Source organism: Stegostoma tigrinum, chromosome 21 (assembly GCF_030684315.1).
Source record: "Stegostoma tigrinum isolate sSteTig4 chromosome 21, sSteTig4.hap1, whole genome shotgun sequence".
NCBI lineage: Eukaryota > Metazoa > Chordata > Chondrichthyes > Orectolobiformes > Stegostomatidae > Stegostoma > Stegostoma tigrinum.
Genome location: NC_081374.1, coordinates 4601606 through 4622335, shown reverse-complemented (window position 1 = coordinate 4622335; position 20730 = coordinate 4601606). Strand labels below are relative to the sequence as shown.

General features: G+C 41.4%; 1 protein-coding gene across 1 annotated transcript in view; it reads right to left on the bottom strand.

Moving 5' to 3' along the window:
* Positions 1-13742: 13742 nt before the first annotated feature.
* rhocb (ras homolog family member Cb) overlaps positions 13743-20730 on the bottom strand; it is a 29495-nt gene continuing 22507 nt past the window's right edge. The window contains exons 4-5 of the mRNA XM_048553225.2: positions 20149-20279; positions 13743-14965 (exon numbers count right to left, since the gene is read on the bottom strand). Coding sequence (XP_048409182.1) covers positions 14795-14965; positions 20149-20279 — 302 coding nt within the window. The 3' untranslated portion in view covers positions 13743-14794. The remainder of the gene's footprint in view (positions 14966-20148; positions 20280-20730) is intronic.

Below are 20730 nucleotides of genomic sequence, written 5' to 3'. Positions count from 1 at the left end.
TATTTATGTGTTTATTGTGTTTATCAAAGACTGATTTGAGTCTTAGCAAGTATGGTGAATGTGTATGAATTGACTCTCTGCTTCCCCCTTCCTTAACTGGTTAATTTGTTTTCTGTGGTGATTAAGGAAGGAAAGCTGGTTGGGTCACTGGACAAACTTCCAGCTTCTCTTCCGATTTATACCACAGTGTCTCACGTAAACCTGAATGGTCCATTTGGAATTTTGGTTTTCTTCGATTAGGACTGTACTCCCACTGGGGCTGGGGTAACCGGATCAAAGTTACAAAGAAACTGATGTGACGTGCAATATGGCTGGCCGGTGCTGCACTGGACATCACTTTGAATTCACCCAGGTGGCTGGCACTTTCAAAGCTAATGTGTTTCTTGCTGTAATTCCCTTCCTAAACTTCTGCTTCTTCCTTTCTTCCTCTTAATCCTGTGTTATTTTTTATTTAATTCCCAGAATGTGCATGTTACTGTTTCGGCGAGCATCTATTGCCCATTCCTTATGGAGGTCTTTTGCCTTGAACCACTGTTAAAAATGGTGTCCCAGGATTATAACCCAGTGACAGTGAAATAATGGCAAGATGTTTCCAAGTCAGAATAGTGTGTATCTTGGAGGAGAACTTGCAGGGGGTCTATTTGCCACACTTGCCCTTCTCGGTAGTAGAGGTCACAGATTTGAATGGTGCTATCGAAATCACCTTGGTGAGTTACTGCACTGTACCTTGTAGATAGTACACACTGCTGCTACTGAGCACTTTTGGTGAAGGGAATGAATGTTGAAGATCATGGACGGAGTGTCAATTAAGTAATTGTTATGAATCTTATTATGATCAAGATTTATTAAGGTATAGGTAGTTCTCCTGTAATACGATAGTTGCATTCTTGAAAATTGTGCCATAGAAAATCATATCATAGGGAAATCGCTGTAGAAAATTCCTATAAACTGTACAGCAGAAAGTTTATTATCCAATAGTGTCTACTATTCATCTATCACATTGCAGCCAATTCGTGTTAACGAAACACGCGTTATAGCAGGACTACTTGTATTGAGCTTTTTGATTAGTGCCTTTGGTCACCTGTCCTAATTGAAGGCCATGTAGATAGTATGAGACAGTATAACTGAGTTCCCAAATGGCCAGCTCCTATTTTTGAAGTTCTTATATCTCTATATTTGGATTAGTGTTGTATTTTTTCCATTGAAGAGCTTTGAAATATCAAAGGGACTATATAAGTGAAAGCTGGTGTTCAAAAACACAACTATATTAAAGCAAATTCTGATGATTTATGGATAAACCCAGCAGTTGAACTATTTCTAAGCTGTGAATGCAATGACAGATGGAAAATTGGCTGGGTAGGAAGGAGAGCTTGCTTTCCAAGTTTGGCTGTATTCAAACAAAGTTTATTCCCCTCTCTCTGAGGACTTTTAAAATGCTAATATTTTAACAGTGTCTACTTGTCAAGTTAAGAAGTCATATTGGACTTGAAACGTTAACTCTGTTTCTCTCTCTTCAGATACTGCCAGACCTGCTGAGTTCCTCCAGCAAGCTGTGTTTGTTTCAGAATTCTAGCATCGACAGTATTTTGTTCTGATCTATTCTGTTGTCCTATTCTGATTAAGGATCACTCAACCTGAAACATTAACTCTGATTTCTCTCCACAGACGCTGCCAGACATGCTGAGCTTTTCCAGCAACTTCTGTTTTTGTTTCCACAATAACTTTAGTTTGATTCAGATAAACACTCAATGGATTCAGCACCCTTTACATGGATGTGTTTGACACTGTGAGCTTTAAAGAGAAGACCTGGCAAATTGGGTATCAATCGTTAATGTAAGATGTGTACAATTAAATCCGATGGAGAATTTTCCTTTACCAAAGAGGAGTGAGAATGTGGAATTGTGGCACTGCCACAAGAGGTTGAGACAATGAACACCTTGAACAACGAACATGAGCAAAAAGGGAACAAGGTGTGTTGTTGGAGGGAAAGGGGTGCGAGGAGGCTTACATGAAATGTAAACCCTCTTTCAACTTATTCAGCTGAATTATTGTGATGTAAATATTTTGTAATACCTATGTTGCAATTCACTGTCTAAACTTACACAGTACATCTCACCCATTGATCATGTTTTCCAACTCTTAAGAGGGTTATAGTAGAGTACTAATCCCCCAGGATCCAATTAGGTGTACCCTAAACTCTGTGGGGAGTGAGTGAATAGATTGCTGGGTCCCTTGCTGAGATATTTGTATCACTGATAGCCACAGGTAAAGTGCAGGACAACTGGAGGTTGGCTAACGTACCAGCTATACAAAACCTTGGTCTGGAGTATTGTGTCCAGTTCTGGTCACTTCATTACAGGAAAAATGAGGAAGCATTGCAAAAGGTGCAGAGGAGATTTACCAGGATGTTGACTGGAATGGAAGGGAGGTCTCATGAGGAAAGGTTGAGAAAGCTAGGGCTTTTCTCTTTAGAACGACAGAGGATGAGAGGTGACTTGATAGAAGTGTACAGAATGATCAGAGGTAAAGATAGAGTGGACAGCCAGAGACTTTTTCCTAAGATGGAGGTAGCTGTTACCAGGGGACATAGTTTTAAAGTGAGTGGAGGTAGATATAGGGGAGATGTCAGAGGCCGATTCTTTACTTAGAGAGTGGTCAAGCCGTGGAATGCATTGCCAGAGACGGTATTGGAGTCGGCCTCATTAGGGGCATTTAAGCAGCTACTCGATAGGCATATGGATAATAATATAAGGTAGCGATGGAGGTTAGATAGACCTTAGGTTTAGGGTAAAAGTTTGGCACAACATCGTGGGCTGAAGGGTCTGTACTGTGCTGTACCATTCCATGTACTATTTATGAAAGGCAGTAAGGAAAAGCCAGGAAACTATAGACTGGTGAGCCTGATATCAGTGGTGGGCAAGTTGGAGGGAATCCTGAGGGACATATATTTGGAAAGGCAAGGACTGATTAGGGATAGTCAATGTGGCACTGTGCATGGGAAATTGTGTCTCACTGACTTGAGTGAGTTTTTTAAAGCAATATCAAAGAGGATTGATGAGGACAGAGCAGCGGATGTGATCTATATGGACTTCAGTAAGGCATTTTACAAGGTTCCTCATGGTAGACTGCTTAGCAAGGTTAGATCACATGGAATACAGGGAGAACTAGCTATTTGGATACAGAACTGGCTCAAAAGTAGAATACAGAGGGTGGTGGTGGAGGGTTGCTTTTCAGACTGAAGGCCTGTGACTGAAGGGTCCTGACCTGAAATGTCAGTGTTCCTACTCCTCTGATTCTGTCTGACTTGCTCTGTTCCTCCAGCTCCACATTGTGTTATCTCTGATTCCAGCATCTGCAGTTTTTGCTATCTCTTGGCGTGCTGGGTCCATTGTGTTTTGTCATTTACATAAATGATAGGAGGTACGGTTAGTAAGTTTGCAAATGGCACTAACATTGGAGGTGTAGTGACAGCAAAGAAGGCTGCCTCAGAGTTCAACAGGATCTCAGTTAGATGGGCCAAGGAATGACAGATAGAGTTTAATTTCGATAAATGTGAGGTAGTGCATTTTAGAAAGGCAAATCAGGGCAGGACTTAATGGTAAGGGCCTGGGAGTGTTGTTGAACAGAGACCTTGGAGTATAGGTTCATAGCTCCTTGAAAAGTGGAGTCACAGGAAGATAGGATAGTGAAGGCAGCATCTGGTATACTTGCCTCTATTGGTCAGTGCATTGAGTATAGGAGTTGGGAAGTCATACTGTGGCAGTACAGGATATTGGTTCGGCCACTTTTGGAGTATTGTGTGCAATTCTGGTCTCTCTCCTATAGGAAGGATGCTGTGAAACTTGATAAGGTTCTAAAACGACTTACAAGGATGTTGCCAGGATTGGAGGACTTGAGCTACCTTTATAGAGGTTTGTAAAATCATAAGGGGCATAGATGGGTTCCCCCCCCCCTGGTGTGGCAGAGTCCACAACTAGAGGGCATAGGTTTAAGGTGAGAGGGGCAAGATATAAAAAGGACCTAAGGGGCTACATTTTAACACAGAGCGTGGTGTGTGTATGGAACGAGCTGCCAGAGGAAGTGGTGGAGGCTGGTACAATTACCACATTTAAAAGGCATCTGGGTGGGTACATGAATAGGAAGGGTTTAGAGGGACATGGGCCAAATGCTGGCAAATGGAACTAGATTTCTGTAGGTTATCTGTTCAGCATGGACACATTGGATCGAACACTCTGTTTTCATGGTGTGTATCTCTATGACTCCATACTGGGGATTTAGTCTTTTCACCATCAAGCCAGACTCCCAACTCAAGGCGGATGAGGTAGTAAATGAGCTCCAGTCTTCACTTATGACCTCGAATCCCTTTCAGGATTATTATTTGGACTTGAAATACTTTACGTTAAAGGTGATACAGTCATGGCTGTCTATCTTCACAAATACATGAGCTTTTAAAGCAGTAAAGTATTACTGATTGTATTTGTTGGATGCGGTGTGGGGAAGAGTGGGAAGAGAACAGGTGTGAACAGCCAGCCATTGCTATACATGAGACAAACTGGCACTCAGCCAGTAACTATGCCCTGGATGTTGCCTCCCTGCCTTGCACAGCCACCACAGTTTCCTGTTCCCATGCTGCTCTCAAATCTGTCTAACTGTGTATCCATCTGGCGCTGCATCTGAAAATAAGTCACCTGGGAAGACAGGAATGAGGATGACGGAAAGTGAAAGTTTTACATGTAGTTTTAACTGTCCTACATATTTGTATCTTGAGCTGTTGCTGAAGGACCATGTTATTTTCAAAGCTGGTGTATAGTTTCATATTTTGGTTTCTGTGAACACTGTGGGTGTACACACACTGGCCTATGGCAACTGCCAATCAGTCGTAGCCAGTGATAACAAAAAAAACCTGCTTGCACCTCCAGCCTCTTGGGGAGTAGGGAAGAGTAGGGCTCCTACAGGAGGAGGTCAGTTGGAAAAGGAGGGGCTGGTGTTTTTGTTTTCAAAAATGTAGCAGTATGGTAACAAAACACCTTTCACTGTATTTTTTTATAAAAATACAAGTGACAATAAATTACTATTCTGAATAAACCTGTTCAGATATTTCTGTGACACTTGGAGCAGCTGGGACTTGAATCGAGGCCTAGCGGAAGGGGCTCGTGCTGTTAACATGATCTTGTGGGAGACAACAAAAGCTGCATATGCTTCAGTCAGAATCAATAGTGTGGAGCTCAAGGAACAGAACAAATCAGGCAACATCAGGTTTACACCCTACCCAAATGTTGACTTTTCTGCTCCTCTGATGCTGCCTGACCTCCTGTGTTCCTCCAACTCCACACTATAGTGATTTGATGGGAGCTGGAAACACACTCTCTCTATGGAGCCAATGAGCAGCACCTGACAACGGTCCCAGAGTTAGGAAATCTGTGACAAATAGGTGAGATGTACAAATTGGGTAGGAGTCGAGAACAGCAAAGGAGGACACAGGACAGAAATACTCTGGGTAGTTTGAAGGAGCTTTTGTTTGTTAGTTTTTAGGTGGTGGGAGGCACTCAAAGCCAGCGTTTATCGCCCTTGAGGAGGTGAGCCACTGCCTTAAGTACAACTGATTGGTTTGCTGGGACATTTCTACACCCTTGTCACTGTGGTTGGTGCTTGACTGAGTGCTGAGTCAGCCAGACTGGGTTTGGTCAGCAGATTTCCTTCCTGACACAACATCAGTAAATCAGAGGGGGTTTTTAATAACAATCTAGTAATTTGCTGGTCAACATTACTGATGTTAACATTTTAATGTTCTTTCAATTTATTCATTAAATATAAGCTCCTCATTTGATACTGTGGGGCTGTGTACACGCTCTCTCCAGATCATTCACCCAGAGCTCTCGCTCACTCAGTTACATGAAAGATACAGCAGCTTTGTGGTTACAGTAAGTGCAGCTCTACTTCTGCACCCCACCCCAAAATATAAAGTTTCCTTCTGTGCTTTCTTTCTCTTTTGAGCTCAATTTATTTAAAAGCAAACAGATCCAAGTGGGAAAAATAGTGTGCAGAGAAGGAAAAAACTTGATTAATCGAGCGTTATAATTTTGAGGAAGTCCTGGACTCTTATTCACAGGGATGTGTCATGTTGTTGTTCTTCATTGTTTTAAATGTTTACAGGAAGTTTCTGAAGGCTGGCAATGTTTAGCAGGGAAGATTGAGCCAAATGGTGCCAGGACCTCAGCTGGAGAAAAGAACATGGGATTGTTCTTCTCAGAACAGAGTTAGGTTGGATTTGAGTGAGTGAGTTAGAAACTGTTTCCAGTGACACAATGGTTCCAAAGTCACAGTTAACCATCAAAAAACCTAATCGCTACTCAATGTGCCAGTGCTATTCCAGAATCTAGATAAATTTGGAAGATTACAACCAATGTATCCACCACTTCTGCGGAGGCTACCTGCCCCCACCCCAGAGGACTAATTATTTTGCAAATATTTTTCCTTCTAGTGATTGTGATCATTTTAAGTTCCTTCCTCCTTTTTGTGGCTTAGTTTTCTTGCCTTCTGTGCTACAGCTAAATACAAACTGTTTATTCCAAATCTCTGCTATTTCCTTTTGTTTTCCTATTAATTCTCCAGTCTTAGTTTATCTGACCTGTGTTATTGCCTTACTAGCTTGCTCCCATACTCCAATTTCACCCTTTTAAAAAAATGCAGTTCAGCCTCTTGCTGGTATCTGAAATGTTCCAACTTCTGGGTTACCACTAATCTTTACAGAATTGTACATCTTTCCATTTGGTACTACCTTTATTTTACTTCGCTAGCCCTCTTTTTGTAGGATGTTTCTTTTTCAATTGAATAGGTTTACTCAGTTATGAAGTCTCATGTCTGTCCCTGCTCCACCATCACACTCACTGCGTTATCACTTGTGAATGGTTTTACAGGGAGCGTTGAATTCAGTCCTGGCAGCACATTTCCCTACTTTGTTGGTGTACTTGAGTTTCCACATTGTCCCTTCCAACAAACATTATCCATATGGTTATCCTCTGCTAACGTCAAATCTTTGCACCCTAAACTTCCCACATCTTCCCTCACATTAACCCACACCTCATTTAAACCTTAAATCTTTTTATTTTAAGTAATACCAGTGATTTACATGCGTTTTAATAAACTAGGCAAAAGCTGAGTAACACAATACATTAGCAATGAACTGGCTAGGAGCACAGACAATGCCAACGTGCAATGGAAGGCTGGAGAAATGCAGGTGGACATGCAGCCTAAAGCAAACTACCCAGTTAGCAGGTGCTCAAAAAAAACACACCTGATTTTCTTCTAGAAACAAAGCAGGGAGGTTACGCTTGAATATTAAATAGTTAGGCCACAGTAGCATGTAATTGTCATTACAACAGCATGTGATCATAGTAGTGGGAGAAGCATTGGTTCAAGTCAGTAGGAGGCAGAGAGTGATGATGGGTTATTCTTTTGATTGGAAGCCTATGGCCAGTGGCAGACCACATGAACTTGGTGCTGGCCTCCTTGCTGTTTGTTACGTTAATAACTAGGAGAACGTAGAAAGCATAGTTCTGTGGACGACAAAAATCGGCCACTACCTAATACAGATCACCTGGTAAACTGAGCAGAACAATGGCAGATGATATTTAATCCGTAAAAGTATAACGTGAATTTTGGGAGGTCTAATAAGGGAAGGATATGCACGAATGGCAGGTCTCTGCCATTCAGATGCTATATGAAAACAGAAGGTTGCTGGAAGTTCAGCAGGTCTGGCAGCATCTGTGGGGGTGGGGGGGGCGGTGGTGGAAAGAGGAGGAAGAGAGAATTAGTTAAAGGAGTAACAAACTGATCTCAGTGTACAAGACCATAGACCCTGAATGTGTAAGCATAGGGTAGTGAAGGCAGCATATGGCACGCCAACCAACTGTTAGCATAGAAGAAAGGAGCAAGGAAATCTTGTTACAACTTTATAAAACAGTAGTTATTCTGGATGTGAGTTTGCTGGCTGAGCTGGAAGGGTTGTTTTCAGACGTTTTGTCACCATCATCAGTGAGCCTCCGACGAAGCGCCGGTGTTATGTCCTGCTTTCTATTTGTGTGTTTAGGTTTCCTTGAGTTGGTGATGTCATTTCCTGCTCTTTTTCTCAGGGGGTGGTGGATTGATTTGGAGCCCATCTACCACCCCCTGAGAAAAAGAGCAGGAAATGACATCACCAACTCAAGGAAACCTAAACACACAAATAGAAAGCAGGACATAACACCGGCGCTTCGTCGGAGGCTCACTGGTGATGGTGACAAAACGTCTGAAAACAACCCTTCCAGCTCAGCCAGCAAACTCACATCCAGAACCTCAACCTGAGCTACAAATCTTCTCAAAAAAGTAGTTATTTCATCTGTGGCCTAACTAAGTATGGCTTATCAGAACTGCACCATCCAAAGGCCATGACAGCACTAGAAGGTGCAGACAAGATCCACCAACATGTTGCCTGAGATGAAAAGTCTGTTACAACGACAGACTGGCTAGGTTGGGTTTTTCCTTTGCTTGAACAAAGGTGGTTTGGAGGGCTGCAGGGCAGGCAGAGGCATACACAGAGTATATGTGGATATTTGACTTGTCTGCCATGAGGCAAAGAGTAGACAGCAGAAATTAAGGTGAGGGAATCAGAGGAACACTTTTTGCCCCACCCAGAGGACGGCTGAAATATGGCATATGCTGCCTGAGAGAGCGGTAGAACCACTCTACATGTAAGCAGCATCGGGGCAAGCACTTATTCATAGACGATAGACCAAGTGAAGGTAAATGGGATTAGTGTAATTATGTAGATTGGTCAGATAAGACATGTCCGTCAAAGGGTCTTCTATACTGTACAACTACACCACACCCGCTCCCAAAATGTTACAGCAGCTGGATAAAAACCAAAAGAACAACACATGCTGTAAATCAGGAACCAAACCAGAAGTTGCTGGTAAAAGCACAGCAGGTGTGGAAGCGTCTGTAGAGAGAACTCGGTTAACATTTCGGGTCTGAGCAAGGGTCACTGATTCCCTCTTCCTCCTCCTCCTCCACCACCACCTCCCCCCTCCCCCCGCAACAGATACCACTAGACCTGAACTTCCAGCAACTTCTGTTTTCACATAGCATAAGTTGATTAGAAGATGCCTGAAGAGTCTCCAACATAGCTTGAAAGGTTCAAGGCAACACAGCTATCTGACAATAAACATGACTCCACTTTAAGACATGCACACATTAGCCATACCGTCATTGTAACTCAATGCACAAAATGCTTCAGCACAGTGAAGACCTGAGTGCATGTTGGTCAGAACTGGAGAATTTAAACTATGAAAAACTGGATTAAATCCAACCTAGCTCAGGCATCACAGCACAGCCATCTTCATTTGATACTGCTTAAGATCAGATATAAATTGAATTAGCAGTTTGAGGACTCTTCTCTGGTCCAGGTCATCTTTGGAAAGGGAGCACAAGTTTCATCAGTCAGTGTAGAATCTTAAGAATAAACTAACGCTCATTCAATCCTTGTCTAATGGGTGATTATACAGGACAGAGCACTTTCTGAAACTGTACAGCCACAAAACAATCATGTTGAAAAAAAGCTAGTGTGAAAGTCCTAGAGTTGTATGTACAGTACCTAAACAGCCCCTTTGATCCAACTCATCTATGCTGGCCAAATTGCCCAGTTTGATCTAGTCCCATTTGCCAGCATTTGACCCAAAGACCTTTACAATTCACCCTACCCATATCCCTTATGGTTTTATAAGTTTCTAAAAGATCACCCCTCAGCCTCTAAAAATTGTAAAGAAAATAGCCCCAGCCTAGTCAGGCTCTCCCTGTAGCTCAGCCCCTCCAAGCGCAGCAACGTTTTTTAAATCTTTTCTGAACCCTTTCAAGTTTCACGACATCTTTTTAAATTCATTTGTGTAATGTGGGTGTTGCTGGCTGGTCCAGCATTTATTGCCCATCACTAGTTGCCCTTGAAAAGGTGAAGTGCCCACTTGAACTGCTGCAATCTACATGCTGAGTGGTCCCACAATAGCATTAGGCTGTGAATTCCAGGATTTGGACTCAATGACAGTGAAGTGATTTAATATTTCCAAGTCAGGATGGCTTAAGGTCTGAAGTGAGTACGTGTAGTGATCAGAGAGTTTGCCCGATACCCACTGATGTCAAACTCTGTCAAATGCAGCCCGATATCAAGGAGTCACTCACCTCTGGAATTCAGTTTTTGTATAGTAGTAATGCAATTACTGCAACATTTCAAACAAAAAGTGCCTTAGCCAATGTCCTGTACAGCTGTAACGACCTCCTAGCCCTTATACTCAATGCACTGACCAATAACAGGAAAGCATACAAAAACAACCCCATTACCCTGCCTATCTGTGACTCCACTCCAAAGTAACCATCAACCTAAACAAAATCTGTGTTTCCAAGCATAGAGGATCTGACTTGAAAGTGCTAAAAAAAAATGCAACACCTCAATTTATCTAGTTTAAACTCCAACTGCCACCTCAATCCATCTGACCAAGGCCCCCTTTTTTTTTTGACAAGCTATTTTGCTGTCCACTACACCTGTTTTGGTGTCATCTGCAAATTTACTAACCATTCCTCCTACATTCAGATACAACTCATTTATATAAAAAAACAAAGCAGTGGACACAGCACTGGCCCTTGCAAAGCACCACTAAGTCACAGACCTCCATCACAGTCTTCTACCTTTAACCCAATTGGATACAAAGGGCTAGCTCTCTTTCAAGTGGTGGACAATGGGGACCCTGTGGATGTGGTGTATCTGGATTTCTAGAAGGCATTTGACAAGGTGCCACACCAAAGGCTGCTACATAAGATAAGGCACTGGTATTACAGGTAATGTATTGGCATGGACATAGGGTTGGTTGGCCAATAGAAAGCAAAGTAGGGATAAATGGGTGTTTTTCTGGTTGGCAGTCAATGGCTAGTGGTGTGCCTCAGGGATCAGTGTTGGGACTGCAATTGTTTACAATTTACACAGATGATTTGGAGCTGGGGAAACTAAGTGTGATGTGTCAAAATTTGCAGCTGACACGAGGGTGAGTGGTAGAGCAAAAAGTGTGCAGAAGACAGACTCTCTGTATCCCTCTGCAGACTAAGTGAGTGGGCAAAGGTCTGGCAGATGGAATCATGGTGATCCATTTTGGTAGGAATAATAGCAAAATAGATTATGTTTTAAATGGTTAAAAAATTGCAACACAGTGCTAAGCAAAGTGACTTGTGCATGAATGATTGAAGGTGGGATTGCAAGGTGATTAAAAAGGCAAATGGAATTTTGACTGCCATTGCTCAAAGGGATGGAGTTTAAAAACAGGAGGCTATGCTGCAGCTGTATAGAGTCCTAGTGAGGCCACACTTTTTTGGTCTCTTTACTTGGCAATAGATATACTAGCACTGGACGAGTGCAGAGATTCACTCTTGCTTCCAGAGTTGAGTGTTGGATTATGTGGAGAGACTGAGTAGACTGGGATTATATTCCCTGGAAGTCAGACGAGTGAGGGAAGATCTTATAGAAACAAGATTATGAAGGGAATAGATAAAGTGGAGGCAGGGAGGTTGTTTCTGCTAGCAGGTAAAACTAGGACTGGAGAGCACTGCCTCAAAAAATAAAAAGAGGGAACCAGATGTAAGACTGAGGTCAGGAGGAACAACTTCACCCAAAAGGGTTGTGAATCTGTGGAACTCCCTGCCCAGTGAAGTGGTTGAAGCTACCTCACTGAATGTGTTTAAGACAAGGCTAGATAACCTATTGAACAGTAAAGGAATTAAGGGTTATGGTGATTGGGCAGGTAAGTGGAGCTGAGTCTTAAAGATCAGCTGTGATCTGATTAAATGGCAGGGCAGGCAAGGGACCAGATGGCCTTGACGTCCTTACGTTCTCCCAGAATTCCATGTGTTTTAAACTTTGCTCAGTCTACCATATAACCTTGAACATACTGAAGTCCATAGACAATATCCACCAAATTTTCATCCTCAAAAACCTCAAATCTATTGAGACAAAGGCCACATTGGAGAACTCCAGATCAGTCCTTGCATTTCAAAGTGCATGTAAATCCTGTCCCTTGGAATCCCCTTCAATCTTACCTGCTACCAACAGTGCTCACTAGCTTCCCTTCCCATCTTAAGTAACAGCACTACATTAGTTTTTCAGATCTCACCCATAGTGATTGGTAATAAATCTAAGAGCAAGGGGCCAGCAATCACTTCCCTTGATCAGAGCATGGGGATTTATCCATCTTTAATGCATTAAGGCCTCCAGCACCAACTCTGATATGGCTACTTTAAGATATCACTGTTCATCTCTCAAAGTTCTCACCCTTTACACAATATTGCAGTAAGTTACTTGGTTTGTTATCTCACCCATCTCCTGTGGTTGCACATAGATGGCCTTATGGATCTTTAACTAGAGAATAGGGCCTCTTGCCTTGGTCCTTAAATTTGGAATCCCCTTGAATTATCCTTGCCCTTTTTGCCATGCTACATCCCATTTCTGCCCTCCCAAATTTCCCCTCATGTTTACTCTTACTGCCCTGTACTCCCCCTCAGGGTTCACTCAATCCTATTGATTATACACACTTGCTTCTTTTTCCTGAGGACATTTTCTAGTCAGTCATAGCCCATTGTTCTTTTGGGTGCAAAGAGCATTCTGCCTCTAGACTCTTTAAAAAGGGTCTCCCACCTTCTAACCACCCCTTTACCTACAAGGGTATCTTCTAATCAATTTTTGAAGATTTTGTCTGGTACCATAATTGGCATTTCTTCAATTTAGATCTTGAATTTAGGTCAAGTCTACCCTTTCCAACATAATCACCAGTCCCAAAATGCTTGCCCTGATGACACCTGTCACTACCACTACCTTATTTCCTAGGTGGAAAAGTTTGGCTCCTTTTCTAGCGGGTTCATCCACAAGTTTTCTAAACACTTAAATTCCTCTCCTGTCAAGTCCTTAACACTGACAATCCTAGTTTGTTTGGAACATTTAAATCTCCTACCATTCTTAGAGATTTCCTAGTTGTTTCCCTGTGGATTGAGTAAGAGGGAAGTTTCTAAATGAAGCTAGGCAAGGATGTCTTTTCAGCAAGACTGCTTTCTGAAGTTATAGCAGCAGCCTTACATTTAGCACAAGTAGCTAGAAAACTAGTTTGGTTCTGTTTGGCCTCAATAGAGCAAAGCATTCTCTAAAATTATAGGTTTGAGACTGCAAAATAAGTGGTCTGCACCATTTCATGGTACTTTAGTAACCTACTTCAACTTCACTTTCCCACCAAGATGCAGAACGTAGCCATTTGATGCAAGTTGATCTGCCAATGTCATCTTCACTTTCCTGTCTTGTCATAGCCTATACTTTTTTGCTGCTAAAAATATGCATCTCATTTTAACATTTGTGACCCCACCTCACCCAGAGAAACTAGAAAATTGAGCAGTGAATTCAAAAACCTTTAAAAGAAATTCTCAGTGATCCTAAAAGCTAACCCTAATCCCAAGATTAGGAATCCTAATTCTAAGATTCTCTAGATAAGGGGAGAGACAGTTTGTACACCTATGGTGCCCTCAGGGGTGGAATGTACAATAAACAGCTCAACTAGTGCTTCAAAACACTGTTCTTCTGCACCTCAGGAACAGGGTGGCCAGTGAAGATATTGGTAGGTCAAAAGAGTGTAGGGTATTTCTCTGTACTCTTACAACATTTAAAGATTTGCTGATTATTGGCAGAGTTTAAAGTTTTCCATTAAATTTATTTTAACATTTGCTAAGTGCCAACTGTCTGAATGTTATAACCCAGAATGAAAGCAAAATGATTTTACATTTAAGCCACAGCATTGGTTATTGCATACAAGACTGTGATTAACAGGGCAGGGAAGAGAAATGCACACTAGCTGTGCAACTTACAAACAGCCAACATTAAAATTTAAACAGTTGTGGAATGTTTCTTCAGAAAACCTGCTTCAGCCTCCAGGTTAGAGGCAGGAATTACAAGCATTTTATCACACAGGAAGCAGAGCTTCACTGAGCAATTGCAAGAAACTGCGACCAAGTCACTTCTGCACAACTATTACAAAATTCAGAAGGGAGGGTTACAATAATGTAAGCCCTTAGCTAGGATGGGGTTTTACAATCACTAAAAAAAGGTTGACAGTTAGCATTTTATACAAATCAGAGCTTCAATACAAAGTTGAATCTCAATACAATAAATCTACGAAAGAAAGTTGCTTAACAGAATGCAATTATACAAAAGCTAGTTCCACTACCATTCACAGGAGTCTGCAGCAATACTCCCAGTTTGGCCTGCAATACTTAGAAAAGTGGAAATAAAACAGCAGCGCAGACTTAATGTAGAGAAATAATTCATTCAGCAAATAAAGTGATCAGGTTACAGAAGATGATTATACAAACTAATTCATGCTCTGTACCAAATGTTCAAGTTAATGGAACTATGCAGAAAAGTTGACACTATATAATTATCTTGAGTTTATAACAATGTAGATACCCAAATGGTACTAAATTGTCCCCCCCCCTCAACTTACAGTACTTAAACCCACTGTCACGAGGTGCTGGTGTTCATGATCTCAGGTCAACACTAGACTCCTCTCACTGCTATTCAGACACTAAGCATTACACAGCAAGTCAAAAAGGCTCAGACTAGAAGTGTTTGAAAAATAGCCATTTGGAAACCGGGGAAGCAAGAGGAAAGTCTCCATATACTGTGTAAAAAGTTGATAAATGTTATTACAGCTGATACAGTACATGCGACAGTATGCACCAGATCCTACAACAACACACACTTGCGTCTTTTCTTGTGTTTGACTTGTAATGCAGCACGTGTGGCCATCTCAAAGACTTCCCGAACTCCTTCCTTTGTTTTGGCAGAGCACTCCATGTAGCCAAAAGCACTAATTTTGTTGGTCATGTCACGTCCTTCTTCTGGTTTCACAGGTTCCTGCAACACGAACACCTCATGTTAGAACGTTCTCGTCTTTGTTGGTGCTCAAGTTAGAGTTTATTCCACTATCCTGTCCCTCTTTTCCACTCTCCTGCCCACCAGAGAGCTCAAATCATGGAATTTTAGTGTGGAAACAGGCCCTCCAGCCCAACAAGTCCACACCAACCCTCAGAGCATCCCACCCAGACCCATCCCCTAAAGCCCACCCAATCTATACATCCCTGAACACTAGGGACAATTTAGCATGGCCAATTCACATCACCTGCACGTCTCTGGACTGTAGGAAGAAATCCACACAGATCAAAGAGAGGAATGTGCAAACTCCAGTCACTCAAGGCTGGAGTCAAACTGGGTTCTTGGTGCTGAGATAGCAGTGCTAACCACTGAGCCACTGTGACACCCCAATGCTAGCCATAAATACTGCTTCCCTTTGAGTTTTTATCCCCTCATGAAGGGAATCACTACAATTGTGAACAAAATGCCACTTGCCTACCCTTCAGTTTGCCTTGAAAGCTACTGATTTGCTGTTTATAACACCATGCTTCATGACTTACTTTCAAAATTTGAGATAACCACTACTCAAATCTAATGCAAGTCAAAAAGATTCCAAAAGGAGCCTCAGGAAGCACCAAATATCCCTCATTCAATTAAGAGCTGGTCATTAAAGGTCACCATCCTCATCCGTGCAGAAAGCAGGGAAGCTAGCTTTGTAGTTATGGCTGTTGCTGGAAGTCATTAGAATCCAATGAAGTAACAGTATTTGAAAGTCAAAACAGTCTAGTCAGCATGGTTATGAAGGGTGAATCATGAAGTAAGTTGCTGACTTCTTTGAAGACATGTCATGTGGATAATAAATGATCTTGTAGATGTAGTATTTCTGGACTTCCAGAAAAGAATACAGAAGGTTAAATCACGGTGTTAGTAATAACATATTAGCTTGGATACAGTTAGCTAACCAAGAGGAAACAGTCAGGATAAACTGGTTGTGGTTGACGGCATGCTCCAGAGTTCAATTTTTGGGCCCCCAACTACTGAATCTATGTTAATGACTTGGGTGCAAGGACAAAGTACAAAATTTGCTGCTGACCCTGAAATAGTTGGGAAAGTTGCAAAGAAACGAATGGACAGGGGTCTGTTTGATGAGTGGGCCAAAGTTAGTTTGGTGGATAAGTGAGGATTTATCCACTTGGTCAGAAATAGAAAGGCCTAAAAAAGTGGAGTAAAATATTGAGGGGGAAATCTGGGTGGCCTTGTGCATAAATAAGAACGGAATTTTGGCATTCACATTCTATTCCTTCACAATAAAGCCAGGGAACTGCTACAAGGCTAAGCAAGATCACAGCTGACATTGAGCCATTGGGAGTGTGGCTGTATTAGAGGCAGTTCACTAGACCGATTCCAGAAATGAGGTGTTTTTCAAGACTGATCAGTTTAGGCTAGGAAAGGGATATTAAAAGGTACAAGATGCTGAAAAAGGGTGGTGGGGGTGTTTGAGACAACATTAGGAAAGAGGTGGTCATTGCTTTAGGACAAAAAGGATGGTAGATTTAAAGCAAATTACTTGTCTCAAAGGGTTGAGACTTCTGGAATTCACTACACCACAGTGCAGAGGTAGCCGGGACAACTTTGAACAGACAGATTTTTATTTAATGGGTTGAATGTTTGAGTGAGCAGGAAAGTGGAGTAAAGCATTGCCTTGATCAAAATAAGATTTGAGGGAGCTGCATTGCCTACTCCTGTTCATATCTGACAGGATTTCAATTACTGAAACACTTGTTCCTGTCACTTCAAACCCCATCTAAAAGTCAGGCAGAACATGTGCAGGAGATAACAAGGTGACAAGCTGAATGGCCACAGCAGGCAGAGGAGCAGGAAGGCTGACCCTTCAAAAAAAAAAGGCCCAGGCCTGAAATGTCAGCCTTCCTGCATTCATACAGCTCTACACCTTGTTATCTCATTCTCCAACATCTGCAGTTCCTACTATCCTGGAATACCAGCAAGGTTAGGAGAGAATTCTACTGTTTAGGACCAAGACATCTAAGGCTCAGTTACAACCAGAGAGGAAAGCAAACCAGGAAGGGCAAGAAGTAGAAAAATTGTAGAAATCCATGTTCTAGGAGGTTGCATACACAGTCAGAGACACGAACACAAGGGTAATGATTTAAAGTAGCAAAAAAAAAGTTATAGGAGGAGTGGGAGTCAGCAGTCAGGCAAGCACAGCAATGGAGATCTTAGTGTTACTTAAAAGATAGAGGAGTTCTGAGTGAGCTCCAGCTTCTGCACGGTGAAAGATGACAAGTTGGTTGAGCACATGCTGGAATACCTCCATCAAGATGGATTTGCCATGTTTGTTAAAGGTTGGTCTCAACATTCCAATAGACTTTAAAAAAGGTACCATCCTTCCTAAAGGAAGTACTTTAAGAAACCTGGGACGGGATATTAACTATTCTATAGTTCTGTGGCATTGTACCAATTCTTTCGATTTTAGAATTGTTGCCAATTTCAACACTTACTTGAAAAAGCCTAAATTTCCCAAATCAGACAAGCAAGCTGAGAACAAATGAACAATTCTACCATTACATGTGAAAACTCAAAACAAGCCAATATTGTGTCTAGAGTACACTCATTTGAAAGTCAAATTATGTAGGAAATCAGATTAGATACATAACACCTTCAATGTTCATTGCTTTGATTGACAGCAAAACCAAAATTCCAGTGACCCTCCCTAGAACCCTTCAATTATTAAAAAGGTTAACTACCCATCCAGGAGGAAATTCCAGGCCACAATAGAATTAAAAAGGCTTGAATCACAAGTGGACCAAAAGCAGGTGTTGACAAGTTGTAACTCTACTGATGCAATAGCTCCAAGGTGGATTTTTACAGAAAACATTACCAAAATTTTACAATTCTGAAATATTCAATCTGAAGTTCTGCCACAGGTTCCAAGGAACATTGTGTCTAAAATAACTAGCTTAGATTTCACTCCCAGGCAGTTCAGCAAACAGAAGCATGTACACTTGCATCACTGAAAGTGAAAAATTCTAGATGCAACATTCACATTAACGTTGCAAATGCTGGCTTGTCAGAGCACCAGTAATTATGTGCAGAGGTAAAGAAATACAACTGTTGAGTATTTCATGCCAAAAAGCCTTAAAATGGGTAGAAATCAAGCAACACATGAGGACTTGAAATGGTCATGTGTATCAGAACAGGGAATAACAGCCACAACTCAAAAGGCAACACAAGGACAAGCAAGTCAAAAGCTAAGGGTATGAAACCATGGGGAAGGTGGCCAAGTTCAGAGAGCTATAGGGGTGGGGGGGGGGAGAGAGAATGGGAAGAAATGGTCAGCAAACTGTAGGAATCTCAAAAAAATAGAACCCTTTAGTGCAGGTGGTTATTTAACCCATTGTACTCAGGCCAACTTTCAAAACAGCTCAAAAATGAAACCCAATCACATTTCTGAGAATCCAAAACATTTTCATGAGAAAAGGATGCAAAATTAAAGTCTTTACATCTCTCCTCTCTTCCCCCTCCCACCTGGGCAAGTTAACACTACAGGAAGATCTTGATTTGTGTATTGGACAGTGGAACGGTTAAGTTACTACTGTCAAAAACAATGACTGTTGAAAATGCAGGCAGGAGCATTTGTGAAGCAAATGACACCTTCTGAAATAAAAAGGTTGACATATTGTCTTTGTTCAGCTAACAGTTTCAAGCCAGTGATATCAGCTTTGTTTCATCCAGAAGCAGTGTTGCAGGAAGTGGAGAACAGCAAGTGTAACTAATTTGTGGATAACCAGCTTTATAGCAAATAGCTATAGTTTCATAACCTCACTGAAAATATTCCAAAAAGGCAAAAAAGTGCTAGTATTTAATGTGGCAAACCATTAGATAGAGACCTAAATCCAGTATCCAGCATCTCAAGTGACCCAGATTTAATTAGTTAAGATTGAAGACAATTTGTGCCAAAATGAGCTGACTGATTACAAGCAGCAATTTTTCATTTGATGTGTGAAATAAATGTTACAAATGCTAGTTGCCAAGTCTAAGTACAGACTGAAGTAAGAACAAAAATAATTTGGCTACCCTCCCCAGATGTCAAAGGATTTCTTTTCAACTGCTATAAGTTTGCTCAAGTGGGATCCATACAGCTTCCACCTGGATATTAAGACAGTTCTACAATGAGGAGCTCCAAGCCACTTCCACAACTACTTGTTCAGTGGCAGGTTGTTTCAGCCAAAAGGTAATTTACAAGCCAGTGCTAAAACTAGGAGTGCAGCATGGATCCAAGCAGGTTCTATTGGTAGTCATATGGGACTAAACCAAAACAAGCAATCCTATTGGAGACTTGCTCATGGATTAGAAGACAGATGGAAGGAACCATGAAGCAATTGAATTCCTCAATATACTGGGCCTCTGGAAAGGCAACATTTGATTTAAAAACCAAAAGAACTGGACAGTATGTAAAATCCAGAACTAAAACAGAAGTTGCTCTAAAGGTTTAATTGAGGAATGGTCATCAGACCTGAAACATTACTATTTTTCCCTTTACAGGTGCTGAGCTTTTCTAACAACTTCTGATTTGGTGCTGCTCAGTGGTCTTGATTGAGCTACTCTTCTAGTCTCAGCGATAATCTACACTAGTTCTCAGTGACTTAAATTTTAATTGGGTCTCTTGAAGACAATAACAGCAAGGCAATAGGAGATAAAGGAGGTAGCAGAGCGCTCAGCTGCTTTTGCATCTTGCTTTTAGATCATAGCTGACATGTATTACTCTAGATCAGAAAGTCCAGGTGAGCTAGTTTTGGAATGTTGTTCAAGCTAAATTAAATTCAGCACCATAATTGTGGAAATAAAGTGACAATGCATTGGCACAAGACTACAGGCTTTAACTAGAGCTTTCCAGAGGGCAGTGAGATGCAAACCACTCACCAAGAGCTTCTACGTTGAAAAGGATGTAAAATTTAGTTACTGTAATCCCTGATTGAAGAGAATGTAATTTTCTTAGCATTATATTAGCTATTGTACCACATTTGAAGAGTACAGGAGCAAAAATCAAGAATTGAAATTATGAGTGCAGAAAGGAGTGCATTTGCTAATTAACTGTACAACTTGTCAAAAAAATGTCACCAGTCATTAGTGCTCTACTCAAGATAAGGATGACAGGGAATTCTCACCTGTTTCATTTTTGCAAGTTCTTTTCTTGTATTCTCATCATTTCTCAAATCCTTCTTGTTTCCAACTAGAATTATAGGCACACTTGGACAAAAGTGCTTCACTTCAGGTGTCCACTTTTCAGGGATATTTTCTGTGGGAGAGAGTTATTTGTCAGTGATTTTCAAAGTTGAGTTTTTCAGCAGGTGGAATACTAGATCCAGGTTATTTGTATAATCTATTATATGTAAAACAAATGCTATAGTATGATTACTGGTTAGAACTACTGCTAATCATTTAATTGGAGGGGAATTACAATGCTGTTAGGCAGGAACTGCAGAACATAACTGGGAACTGTTGTGCATTTTGTTGAGAACATGTAGATGTTTAGGAGCACTTGTTGCAAGTGCTGGAAAGGTTTGTCCCACTGAGGCAAGGAGAAGGAACCTTGGATGACAGGACAAGATGATCTAGTCAAGAGGTTGGAGTAAACAAAGACAGGGCTCAAGGGTTACAAAGGTAGCCAGGAAGGAACAGAAGAATGGACTTAGCTATAAAGGAGACATGAAAAAGCCTTAGCAGGTAGGATTAAAAAAACCAAGGCA